Here is a 13,990-nt window from a genome sequence, read left to right on the forward strand (position 1 = left end):
TACACTGCATAAAGAAAATGTGGTATGTATTTGTATATATACCACATATATAAATGTGATATATATATATATATGTAAATGGAATACTACACAGCCATAAAAAAGAACAAGATCATGTACTTCGCAGCAACATGGATGGATCTGGAGGCCATTATTCTAAGCAAACTGAAGCAGGAACAGAAAACAAAATACTGCATATTCTCACTTATAAGTGAGAGCTAAACGCTGAGTGTGTATGGACACATAGAAAGGACAACAGACACTGGGGCCTACTTGTGGCTGGAGGGTGGGAGGAGGGTGAGGATCAAAAAACTACCTATCAGATACTATGTTTATTACCTGGGTGACAAAATAATCTGTCCACCAAACCCCTGTGACACACAATTTATCTATATAACAAACCTGCACATGTTACTCCTGAACCCAAAATAAAAGTTTTTTAAAAACCATGCTGGTGTCTGTGTACGTGCAAATATATGGGCAAATTGCAAATAATTCATGTTTTCGCTTTAAAAAGTAATATATGAAGTTGGTATAGACTCTTAGTTATTTGTATAAAATATAGTAAATAATTCAAAGAAACAAAACTTTATTTAAAACTTTTAAAAATAAACAAATATGAATAGAAACTCACAACATATATATGCATATGCATAGGAATATAAATATGATCTACTTCCCAGCAATTCCACTTTGACTCTACCCCCATAGAAAGAAAACACCAGGATGTAGAGAATGTTTATTGTTAATTGCCTTTAGTGACAAAAAGTCGAAAAAAAGTGAATTTTCATGAATAGGGAATCGAATGTATAAATTATGGTGTATCCATAACATAGAAATAATATTTAGCCACTGAAAAATGAGTTAAATCTATACCTGTTGACTCTGAAACAGTTGGGCAAAGTTTAAAGTGGGAAAAACAAAATACAGACAACAATGGAAGTCCTATATTTGCGTTTACATGTGTGAATATTATGTATGTTTGTATTTCCATCTAGATAGTATTAAAGAGTCTGGACAAATAAGGAAGGATTTATACTACATTGTTAACAGGGTTTACTTTAAGATGGGTGATCCTGTGTTGAGTGTCAAGGAAGATGTTCAGTGGAAAGAGGAACCAAGGGGGGAAAAGGATAAGAAAACAAGAATATCAGCTCTTGGAGGGAAATAGCATTTATAGAATTTTATCTATATATTTGTGCAAAGCTGTAGGGGGAAAATTCATTACTTTACAGATGGGTGATGCTAGATAAAGTGTCTCCTCATATCATGGGTATGAACCAAAAACTACTTCTGCTACTGTATAGCTGAGGCTTTTTTTTCCCTCAATTGTGAACCCATCATGAATATGCTTTTTTTTTTAAGAAGAGAAACTAACTTTAGCAAGTCATAAGGATTCCTAAGATATGGCTACCAGCCATGAAAATCCCGGAGTAGAAAGAAAAGCAACCCTAAGCCAGACTCATCAACACACCAGAGTTGAAGGCCAGGGTAAGGAATGTAGGTGTCCCGGTGCCTGGCACCAGTTCCACCATTTGAGGTGGCTTTGGACTGGCATAAGAAGCCTCAAAGTTAGCCGAGGGCTAGGCAGGATGGAGGCAGGGAGAGAAGGCGGGCTGACCTGCGCTCCAGTCCCTATGCAAACCTGGAAGGTGAGCAGGGAGAAGAACCCCTGATGCCACCCCGGGCCCGGCTCTGACCTGCAGGCTGATAGGTGGGCAGTCATTGTGAGACTTTAAGCAGAGTGACAAGGTTTGATTTATAAAACTTCAGCCTGAAATATTCGCCTTTTTTCCACCCTCAACCTCTTCCCATCCTAATTCATTCTTCAGGCTTCTTCATGGATGAGATTTTCTTCCATCTGTACGATACCCCTCATTGTTTAGGATAGGTGGCCTCCCTCTTCTCTCCTCACTCAGGGCTTAGTACCTTTGGTCATCATAATACCGCCCATTTTGTATAGTTAATTGCTTCTTGTTTCTCTTTCTCCATACTGTAAGTGCTTGTTCACCCCCAGCCCCAGTGCCCAGCACAGTACCTGCTTCAAAATATCAACTTGCTGTACTAATGGAGGATAAATGGATTAATGTTTACTTTTTAGCTATTTCATATTTATTTTATATTTAGCTCTTATTACATATTTAGATTTTATTCGATTAGCTTTCTTTTTCTCCCCTAACCACTGAGTAAAGTTCCTTTTGAAAACTTCAGTCTGGCTCCAATGGACAGGGAGAAAAAAGAAAAGATAACTTTAAACAGCTTGGAAGGAAAATTAAAGATAGAGAAGGTTCACCCCGCCCCCCACCCTCCGCATCCCCTTCCCTCTCCCTTTTCCTCCCTCTCTCTGTCAGCTCTTTGAGATGGTGGAAGCCTCAAGGAGAGATCCAAGGTGGAGGAGGCATTCCCTTCCACAAAGAAGACCTCCTGTGCAGCCGCTCTAAATAAAGGGACGCTGTTCTCTTCAAGGCATCTCTAGAGTTTTCTATGCAGTGTTTACGGGTGCCTAGGAGAACCTGGCAAAGCAATGTGCGGTTCCTATATACGCTAAAATCCCAGGATCCGAAAAAATACAGAGTGAAACAGCAGATTGTCCTCCCCGGCGTGGGATCCAATTTTTGCCCGGCGTAAGTGTGTAGTAAATTTCCCAGCCTGAAAGCACTTCCCGAGAGATGCTTTGAGCGCTCGCGGTATCAGTGCGTAAACGCCGCTCCCCGGCTGGCGCGGGTGTGCGCCAACTCCAACCTGCGCGCAAGTCTGCTGGTGCGCGCTCCAGTCCCACAGCTCCGAGTCCCCGCAGTGAAAGGAGGGGGCGGTGCACCGGGGTAGATGGGCCCCTGATGACTCCCGGGGTTCAGTTTTCCGCAGAACTCTGCCTGCAGCAGTCTGGCGGGAACGCGCTGCGGAGCTCATCCCATCTTGGCTTCTCCAAAAGGGTTCATACGGACTGGCGAGTCTTTCCCCTGCCTCCTCCAAGTGTCTGGCACCAGTTCTACCGTTTGAAATGGTCTTGGACTGGGATACGAGGCCTCAAAGTCAGAAGAGGGCAGGGCAGGATGGAGGTGGGGAGAGAAGGCTGGCTGACCTGTCCTCCAGCCCCTATGCAAACCTGGAAGGGGAACAGGGAGAGGGACCACCGATGCCACCCCGGGCCTGGCTCTGACCTGCAGGCTTGGCAGGCGCGGAGGCGGAGGCTGCCAGGTCCCCGGGAGGCAAACGCAGCGCCGCAGTGATTGCTGGCGGAGAGCCCAGAGCCGCGCGTCTGAGCGACAAGCTGCCTATGAGTGTGGCTCCTGCGCTCACCAAGATTCGCAGGGAGCTCAGCCCTGTCCCCAGTGATTGAGCAGAGGCTCATCCAGAGGGGTCAGGTGGAGGGCTCAAATGGAGCTTCTCCTGGAACGAGGGGCCAAGTCACCAGGGTGGCTGAGGAAAGTGTCCTCAAAGCTTAGAGTCTGTCACTTCCCAGGTGAATCAGCTAGCCAGGTAATGGAGCTAGATATTTTGTGAGGGTGTTTCCTAAACACAGCCTCAGGAAAGTTGTTTTCGGGACACCTGGACCAGGGAGTCGTCGCCTCTGGCTTCTCGGTAGCTGGAGAGCGGCCCGGAGCGCGGCGCTGGCACATCGCCCCCACACATGCCCGTTTCCCATTGCCACAGGCAGGCCGCCTCTGCAGAGCTGTCGCAGGGCTCTGGGCTTCATTCCCTGGAAGTTGATTGTCCTCCACTCCAGCTATTTCCCAAATCCTTCCTTCCTCCCAGCACCCCTAGTGCAACCACGATTCCGGTTGCGGACCGCATCTGTGTCAGTTACTTCCAAGCCACCTACTGCCCCCTCGCGGAGTGCGTGGGGCTCCCGGCTCGCAGACTCCCATGGCAAGTAGCAAGCAGCAAAAGGCGTGGTAGCTGCGGCGGTGGAATGAGACAGTTGTCAACAGCTGGCGCAGCTGCCGCGCTGCGCACCGGGACTGGCGAGTACACAGCCCAGGTACTGCCCCTTCCCAGTGACGTCTCTGCAGGGGGTTATAAAAGCCTCGTGCGCAGCTAACTCTCGAGCTAAGCAACCCGAACCCAGAGGTGCCCGCGAAACTGCAGGCGGCGGCGGCGGCGGCAGTGGCAGCAAAAGCGAAGGAAAAATCTCCAGCTGGATACGGAGCTCCAGAATCCTGGCCATAGGCTCAGAACTTTTACAGGTCGCGCTGCAATGGGCCTCCACTTCGCTCCTAAGTCCTCACGCAGCACAGGGCTTTGCCTTTCCCTGCGGAGGAAGGGGAAATAAGAGTTGCAGGCAGCAGCAGGTGCATAAAGGCGGGGGATCTCTTGCTTCCTAGAACTGTGACCAGTGGAATTTCTTACCCTTTTTCAGTTTAACGCGAGAGATGCTGTCTCCAGACTTCTGAACTCAAATGTCTCCTGAAGCTTGAAAGTGGAGGAATTCAGAGCCACCGCGGGCAGGCAGGCAGTGCATCCAGAAGCGTTTATATTCTGAGCGCCAGTTCAGCTTTCAAAAAGAGTGCTGCCCAGAAAGAGCCTTCCACCCTCCTGTCTGGCTTTAGAAGGACCCTGAGCCCCAGGCGCCAGCCACAGGACTCTGCTGCAGAGGGGGGTTGTGTACAGATAGTAGGGCTTTACCGCCTAGCTTCGAAATGGATAACGTCCTCCCGGTGGACTCAGACCTCTCCCCAAACATCTCCACTAACACCTCGGAACCCAATCAGTTCGTGCAACCAGCCTGGCAAATTGTCCTTTGGGCAGCTGCCTACACGGTCATTGTGGTGACCTCTGTGGTGGGCAACGTGGTAGTGATGTGGATCATCTTAGCCCACAAAAGAATGAGGACAGTGACCAACTATTTCCTGGTGAACCTGGCCTTCGCGGAGGCCTCCATGGCTGCATTCAATACAGTGGTGAACTTCACCTATGCTGTCCACAACGAATGGTACTACGGCCTGTTCTACTGCAAGTTCCACAACTTCTTCCCCATCGCTGCTGTCTTTGCCAGTATCTACTCCATGACGGCTGTGGCCTTTGATAGGTGAGATTAGCCTTTGTGAAAAGGCGAGAAAGTACTCATAGAGGACCATGGCATTGCTATGAGGTTTGGGGCTGGATGGGGTATGGGTCAAGGGGAAGATTTGTCACCCATGCTCTGAAGGTTTTTTTACTGATCAACTGAGTCATTTGTTGATGGGGAACTTCATCTTATCTATTTCAACTTTTTTCTCCTCTTTTTTACCCATCACTATCTCTCTTCCTTTCAACACACATCCCCCTTTTCTTCATTTAACTCCCCTTTCTTCAACTCTTCTCCACTCATCTTCCTGACACTTTCAACTTCTGCTTTGCTCCTTTCCATATATTCCTTCTCCCCTTTACCCTTTCAGGCTGCAAACAATACCTAGGGTTTGGTCAAAGGACTAGACCCTGGATGGGGCTTTGTAAATTCCTCCAGGCCTGTTTTTCTGTCAGACAGCCTCTTGTTGCCTTCCTGTTTTAAGTACACCTAGAGGATTCTGGGACTTTCTGCTCCCACTGCAACTCTTCAGTTTGTTGTTGTAGTTGTTGTTGTTGTTTGGTTGGTTCGTTGGTTTTTGTTTGTTTGTTTGTTTGTTTTGGATGTGAAAGAGCATTTCATCAGTATCATAAGGTACTCAGAATTCTAATGCAGTTTACTCTGTAATGCTAGGAATTCTCATTCAGGAATGAGAGACAGTTATGCTATCCTTAAGAAACTCCACGGATAGGGATCCAGGAAGCTTACCCAAGAGGTGTTCTAAATGTCTCCTGCAATGTAAAATGTATGTATTTAGCCTGTCTCTATCCACAGAGAAACATGCTTAGCAAAGGCATTTGAGAGCTCTTCCGTTCCTGCAACCAACAGGTTAGGGTTCCCAAAGCTGATTGAAAGTGAAAAGGTTGGCATTTCAAACACTGGGGCTGGTATTCTGGAATGAATGGCTCTTCAGGTAGCATGATGGAAAATTGATTATTGGAGCACAGCTCTATTGGTATTGTCTCCTTTGTGAGTATCCTAGGTCTCCAATGTGTATGTCTATGTGTGCACAGGTGTTAAATGTTTACCTGGGATGTGAAAGTATGCTTAAAACACCTACCACTGTGATTTTAAAATGGATTATTTTGATGTCCTTCCTGAGATAACTAAACGTGAGAAACCCAAAGAAGGAGCTAGGAGAAAACTTCAAAAAAAATTCCAAACTACTAACCCTCTTTGCATAAAGATTGTTTATAACTTGCAATTTATTAGAAGTCTTTTTTAGCTCCTGTAGTCAATGAACACTTTTAAAATCGGAGAAATCTTCATTTCCATCCTTTGCAGTGGTGTCCAAATACTGATTTGTTAGTTCCATGTACATCTCTCTATATGCAGCTCCTATGTGCTTACTATGTTTGATGTAAAACAAATTGTGGAAAATCAGTTTGTATTTTAAATGTAGATGGTAAACCAATTACTCAAAGTGGGAGTGAAATGAATTATTTTGCAAATTTATCTTTTGTACTACACTGGTTTTCAGATATTCAGTTTGCTGAAAGTGAGGTACACCTGTAAATCTTTCTGCATTGACATGCTCCTTTAATCTCATAACAGCTTCCTTAAACTTAAAAAAGTCAATAGCATGATATATAAGTGAATATCAGGGTAGTGAAACCTGATGCCATTTCAGCCTTACAAACACTCTCTTGATGCCCTCTAAATTAGAAGGGAAGTTTTTTGGGGGGTTTTGTTTGTTTGCTTTTTCTGCACTGGGGCTTTGCACAAGCTCTAGGAAGACCTGTCAGTCAGTGTGAGCTGGAGCATTCAGTAGCTGATGGAGCACCAGCAGACAGCTCTCTCTTTTGGCTTACACAGAAACATGTTCTGCAGCCCTGATCTTTCCTCTGGAACTTAGAAGATTAGGGGTGGGGATAAGAATCAGAGTCCACACAGTGGATTGAGCAGGGAGCCAGATTTCAGCTCCGTTGTTGTTTTTCTCTAGGTAAACCATCGCAGAGCCCTGACCCTCTGTGATACCTGCTCAGTGAGACCAAAAGGTCTCGGGTGCCAGAGCTTTAGGAAATGACAGCAACAGGGAATGTCACCAGGTTTCCAACATGCGGATACAGCCCAGGGAGGTTATCAATGGCATGCCTAAGATTAGAGTTCAACGTAGCATTAGGGATGAGACTTCAGGTCTCTGTCTCCATGTCTGCCAAGTGCTCCTTCTGTTTTTTCTTGCTCAGCCTGGTGAGCACACTATAAACTCACCCCCTCAGGCCTTCCAATGAATGTATTTCCTGCATGTGTGGTCATCCCTTCTCTCCCAAGAATGTATTGGAAAGAAAGGAGGCTTTAAGTCCTCTCCCTGTAAGTTATCTCCCTTTTCTCCAGCATGGAAATGCAGACTTAGAGGAAATATTAAATCAGCTGTTTGTATATTCCTTGAATTTTTAACAGACAACCTTTGAATCAAGTCTTTAAAAATAACAGCAATGTGGTTTTCCTGATTGTAAAATTAAACCTGTTCACTGCAGAAGACTTGGGAAATATGAAGAGCACAAAAATCCAATCCCCCTTACCTAACCGACCAGAAGCAACAGCTGCTAACATTTGAATTTCTCTTTTATGACTATTACACTACATAATTGAGGTTAGATTCTATATAATTTTGTAGCCTACATTTTTCCATTGGTATTAATGAAAGACATTAATAACACCTTCCTGTGTTATTCAAAAGTTTTCAGAAACATAATCTTAATGGCTTCATACTATTCTATTCTGTGAATATGCTATTATTATTTACGTAGTCATTTCTCTACTATTGTGTATTTAGGTGATTTCTAGATTTTTGCTATTATAATTAATAATCTAAGGAATATTTATATATGATAATTTTGTTTTGCCTTCTTGATTATTTTCTTAGGATAGATCCCAATAAGTAGAGTTACTACATCAAATAAAATGAATTTTTAAAAAGCTATATCTTCTCATTTTAAAGGATTTTTAAAGGAATTGCTGAGTCAAACTATCTTGGTAAACTTTGTCAAATTTCCTATTAGAACCAAGATATATGCAGAGAAAAAACTTCAGCTGCAGATTGCAGTACTAATTTAAATGTTTCCTGTAGTCTTTCTACAGGAAAGGTGGGGTGGGGTCAGGGAAGGAAAAAAAGGGAGCGGGGGAAAGGAAGGGAAGATAGGAGAGGGAGGGGAGAGGGAAGAAAAGTGGGAGGTGGGAAGGGGATAGGAGAGGAGGGGAGGGAAGAAATATCTCCATTAGAAAGAATTTTATTTTTTGAAGGCAGTGGTTACCTAGAATTTAAAAATGTTTTAGAGACAAATATAGCTAAATAAGATCAGGTTTACCTCTATCTAAACTCCAACAAATACCAGGGATTTTAGCTATTGAAACTCTATAATTTCTCTGACTTAGAATTTAAAAATTCTTTACAACTATAAAACTAAAATGTATGTACGATGTTTCATGAAATTTGAAGATGGGGGACACAGAGAGGTGATGACTCCCCCCTCAACACCCCCGTTCCCCTAACCCCCATTTTCAGGAGTTGGTGACAATTACTGGTTCTATTATGATGCTCTGGCAAGTACTGTGGAGCAGAATCTAAGAAAGGAGTAGAGGAAGGGAGGCAATCTCCAAGCCCTGCAGGGAGCTGGGGAATGGGCAACAGATAACCTGATTTGAAACCACGCACATAGCAACAGGAGCAACAGGGAGGTCCAGACAAGCACTGGCCTGGTATCACTGCTTCTCTACCTGGTAGGGGCAAGCATAATTTCAGCAAACTGAAAGGTAACAGTTGCTCACTCAGACTCCAAATAAAGATGGTCTCTCTGAGACCAAAAAATATAGTTGCCCAGAGAGAGTAATGGTTGAAGGCAAAAGAGGAATTGAGGTTTCTGAGGGAGCTGATAATGTAAAAGAGGAACCTAGAACAAAAACATGAATAAATCACAAAAACTTTGTCCACTGAACTCGTGTCTACACACTCTTTCCCAGCCATACTCAGCTACCAATTTAAATATCCTGCTTTCCAGGTCTCTATTAGACCTGCACTCTGTCCTTGAACTTTACCTTGTTGGTTGAACTGCAATCTCATTGTTTATCTCAGAGCAGTCTTTCCTCACCCCACCTGGAGGGGGAATTAAATTCCAGGATCCTTTGCACTAATTTGGATGGCCCTGGAAACCCATTACCATGCACTGCTGTGATGCTGTGAATGGCCATTCACTAGAAGCTCATTGGCCACAACTGGCCCTGTCTTTTCCAATGTCAGCATTGATGTGGATCAAAATGGAGTTTGTTAATTCTCAGATGGGTCATTTAGATTTCAGGGCCTTTCTTCAAGAGGTTCAATGCCCACCTCCTCTCTGGAGCTGCTCCGTTGCACTCACCACACTCTCTCCCTACTCCTGGGAGCCTGCAGTGTCCTGAATAGTCAAGGGTGTTACTTTTAAAAAACTGGAAGAAATCATAGTTTGAATTGGAGGCAAATAAGAATAATTCTCGACATAAAAGCACATAGTACAAGCACAAAACACTGTTACTATTATTGTTGCTGAATTAGAATGAGGATCATGAGACAGAAACACCATCACACTTAGATAAAGATATTCAGTCTATCAAGTGTTGATGCCATCAAGGTAAGGTGATGTTTCCTAACTCACAACCTTGTTTCTTCCCTCAAAGGGCTATATATGAAGGCAAATAAGACTGATTTAGAGGTAACTAAAATATAAGTTATTAAGTAAAATGTTTCATATGGGTTGTACAGATATATTCTATAGGAGACAAGAAGAGGGACATCCTGCCCAGCAGTGATGAATGATCAAGGAAGACCTCAAGATAGGGCAATTGAGTTGGGCCTTGAAGATTAAATAAGATTTTTAGAGAAGATGATAAAAAAAAAACAAGAAATGACCTTTCAGGTAGAAGAAGCTGTATGACAGAAGCATGGAAGTCAAGTGTTGCAAAGTGCCTCAGGTCAACGACAGACTGATTCAACTGAAGTGAATTCACAGGTGAATCAGGGAATGAATTGAGGAGTTGCCCGGAAGAAAATGAGAATACTCTATGTTGAATTTGACGTGAAAATATAATGATTAGTTAGACTGCCCGACAAGAAACTTGAGAAGTGAGGCTAGAGAATGACAAGCCAGGGATCAAAGAGACAGTATCAGCACAGAATGGTAAGAGGAAATAAAATTAGATGGCAATGAAGGAAATGGCCTCTTTCCTCATCCATCCATCCATCAAACCACTATTGAGCACTTACTGTGTGCCATATTCTGAGGCAGTAAGACATTGCCTTTGCCATTGTGTTCTCAGTCTTTGGATATTAACAAGGTCATGAACAGCATATAACCCAATGCAATCAATGCCATGCAGAGGGAGCAGAGTCAAAGCAAAGAACTACCCTTGGGGATATGGGAAAGACTTCCTGGTAAAAGGAGAAGGAGAAGGAGAGGGAGGGCAATAGAGGAGAGAGGAGGGAGGGGAGAGAAAAGAGAAGGAGGAGACAGAATGAAAGAGAATGAAGAGAAAGAAGAGGAGGAAAACGACAAAGAGGAAGAGGTGCAGCAAGGCACAGTGAAATGAATGTGGAGTTTTGTTTTTTAATTAGCTTCAAGAGCACTGGATTGAGAATACTCATAATAATTTATTAATATCCATCATTTGGAAACTAGAAAGGAAGTTTTGTGTTAATAAAATTGATAATGATATCTTTTATTTATGTTCCCTCCAGTCCATTGTCTCATTTAATCTTCATGATGCCAATGAGGATTCTGTTTCAACCTAGAAGAGCGATTAGAAACAATTTCTTTTAGCATTGTCCTCCCACTCTCCACCCCCTCACAGCTTGAAGACCCATGCAATTTGCTTTTATGTGCCTTAGACATCTGCCTACATGCTCCTGCACTTGGTGGCTTTTGGATGATACCTCATTTAAGGAAAACTGTCATTGGAGGCAGAAAAGCAATGTAAGAGTCCTATCACACAAGAGAAAATATGAGAGGCCTTTTTGACAATTTTCCACCCAAATAAAAGTTCAACTGCACAACTTTCCAAGCAGGGCCATTGTAAGAGTACCAAACTCTGCTTAAATATTCTACTCTATTTTTCCCATTTGCTAAATTCAATAAATTATTAAATCATCACAAAATTCTTCCTTTTCTTGAAATGAAATTTGCCTCTTTGGTTTTAGACTATTCCTACTTGTCTCAGGCCTCTTCCATGTAGCAGGCTTTCCAGTAAGTATAAGGATAAGGTATTAAGCTTCCATTTATCTTGAAGCATCCCCAGCTCTGGTTAACTGTCCCTGATTCCTCCAACTTTACATCATCGTCATTAGTCTCTATTGGTTATTTCCATTTGTTAACGGCCCTCTTAAAAGGAGATGACCAGAACGGAGTTACCTTACTACCATCACTCTGTCTAGCATCACCTAGACACCTAGGACTGGCATCCTCCCTAGTGACCTTGCTGTCGTCTTTGACTTAGCTCAGTGCTTATACTAAGATGCTGTCCTTGACCTGCAAGTCTAGCTGAGGTGTCCTTATATTTCCACAGCGTTTATCCCATGGTGTTGCAACTGTCTGTACCTTGTCTATCTCTCCCACACCTCCCTGCTTACTAGATTGCAAACTCCATGAAAACAGGGATCCCTTATTTTGTTTCCTGTTCCCAGCACCTATCCAAGTGCCTGGCACAGAGTAGGTACTCATTAAAATGTGTGCATCATGAGCAAACTGACCATGCTTCTCTTCTGCTCACATCAGCCAAAATCTGAAAACCAGACCCGATGCCTCAAGCAGACCGTACAGCACACTTACGATGCTATGCCTTGATGCAAAATAAAAACTTGGCCAAATTTCTGCCTACCATAAAGGTTTGTTACAAAACAGAATGCTTTTGATTCAGAACCCCCGTTCTATAATAACCATGGCTTCTAACTCACACTTACTTCTTCCACACTCCAGTTGACTGAGCCCCACAGGATACCTGACCCACACCTTGCCACCCTCAACAGGTATTGTGCCCCAGGAAAAGACTTCCGATTGGAGGAGGTGCTTATCATTTCCATCTTACCTGCTGTCTACCCAGGCATACCAGAAACTCAGAGAGATGAAAATGATAAGCACCTCCTCCATCTTATGGACACTTCTCTGGCCTAACTGCTGTAAACCCCCTGGATTTTTCTCTAACATCCCCCACTAGCAGCAGGTGCACTCTCCCCTCTACTTGTCCTTGCTGAGGTGAAACCAGGAGAAACCTACCCTCCACCCAGCCCTCCAACTTCTGCATCCACAGTAGTTATCTGATTGCTCACACCATATTAAAATACGATAGACACAGGAAAATTCCAGCATGAAGTGGTGCATGTGAAGTCCCATGTATGTGAGACTGACTGGGGAACTGGCTTACATTGCCCCAAACTTCTCTTTTGCCACCTTGAGAGACTTCAATTCCACCTCAGTGGAAGGGGAAATATGAAGCTCTCTGGATGAGGAGCACCAAAGATGAAGAGGTGCTTTATGATGACCTGGAGACATACTAATCGGCATGAGTTTTAATGCTACATATGAACTGCTCAAGGAAATTTGTCTAAGCAGCCCTGGGCCTGATCCCCTGCCCTTCTCTTGTATAGTTCTTAATCTACTTTCCAGTTCAGCTTTATCACTATGTTTAATATTTGAGATTCCCCGTTGAGTGCCTTTCATGTCTTTTGTATGAGCGCACCCTTTAATAAACTTACTCCTAGCCTTTGGCAGTAGAATGGTTAGGAAAGAGCCCAGGTGATGGGTTCCAGTGCTGGTTCTACCACTTACTAGCTATGTGTACATATGCAAGGTATTTAACCTATCTGGGCCCCCAGTTTCCTCAACTGATAAAATGGATATAATGAAACTTACCTTGTAGAAGGTAAGAAGAGAGGGAAAGATTTGAAAAGCCTGACATCCACTAAATACCACTAAAATACCAATTAATAGTAATTAATATTATGCTTTCTAGTAAACTCTGACACACAATCATATCCATTATACGTGTCCATTCTTGTCTCAGCCTCCTCCTGGATTCCTTCTACATCAAGTACAATAGCTACAGGGTAAAACATTTATGTTCTTCCCCCTAAAGATGGTAGTTTAAAACTGTCCTGACTGGGTCAGCAAATCTCTTGCTAAATGCTTTTCAACATTCTTTCCATCTTTGGAAATGTACACACAGTCTACCAGTAGTCCATCATTTGGATATTGTATATCATGGTCCAGAAAACCCAAATGTTTTCTTTTACACCATCCCCTAAGCATTCATTTCCAATCCTTTATGTCGCAAAGTCACCACCCTTATATGGAGTGAGCATCATTGTTTAATATCTGAATGAGAATGTGTTCATTGCTAAAAGCTCTTATAGCTGCATGAGTTTTAATTGATATTCAATTTGTTGAAGTTACAGTGCTTTTTAGCCTTTGAACATATTTTATAAACCATGGAAGTTTTCTTATAAATCTAGTTTGTGTGCATTAAAGTATGAAACATTCATTTGCCTTTGTTCTTTGACTAAAGCTCAATAAATCTTTAAACATGAGATAGAATACTTCCAACTAAATATTTGAATACCATTTTCAAACTTAATGAAATCAATCTTACATATTTTTATTAGTCACAATTTTTATAAGCTTAACAAATCAAATAATCTTTAAAAATGTAAACAGTATTTCTAAACTTGATTAATTAAATTCCTCTAAGCATTTCAAACTATACTCACAAATTTGATACATCTGGCTTTGTTAAAATCTTCAAATCCCTAACAGGAAGACTTACAAATAGAAGAAACAAAATCTTTCTCAGGACTTACTTAGTTCTTGTAAGACTAATAAATCAAAACTTCTAAATTTAGCATACAAATTCTCTTAAAGCATTTCAACCTCCTGAGAATTAAACTGATAAATTCAGGTTCTCCTGAGCATCCAAACATTGACT

At 42.8% G+C, this 13,990-nt stretch overlaps 1 protein-coding gene across 1 annotated transcript in view; it reads left to right on the forward strand.

Moving 5' to 3' along the window:
• Positions 1-3,932: 3,932 nt before the first annotated feature.
• TACR1 (tachykinin receptor 1) overlaps positions 3,933-13,990 on the forward strand; it is a 95,974-nt gene continuing 85,916 nt past the window's right edge. Inside the window, exon 1 of the mRNA XM_054546711.2 lies at positions 3,933-5,029. Within this exon, the coding sequence (XP_054402686.1) occupies positions 4,641-5,029 (389 nt within the window). The 5' untranslated portion in view covers positions 3,933-4,640. The remainder of the gene's footprint in view (positions 5,030-13,990) is intronic.

Source organism: Pongo abelii, chromosome 12 (assembly GCF_028885655.2).
Source record: "Pongo abelii isolate AG06213 chromosome 12, NHGRI_mPonAbe1-v2.0_pri, whole genome shotgun sequence".
NCBI classification, from domain to species: Eukaryota; Metazoa; Chordata; class Mammalia; order Primates; family Hominidae; genus Pongo; species Pongo abelii.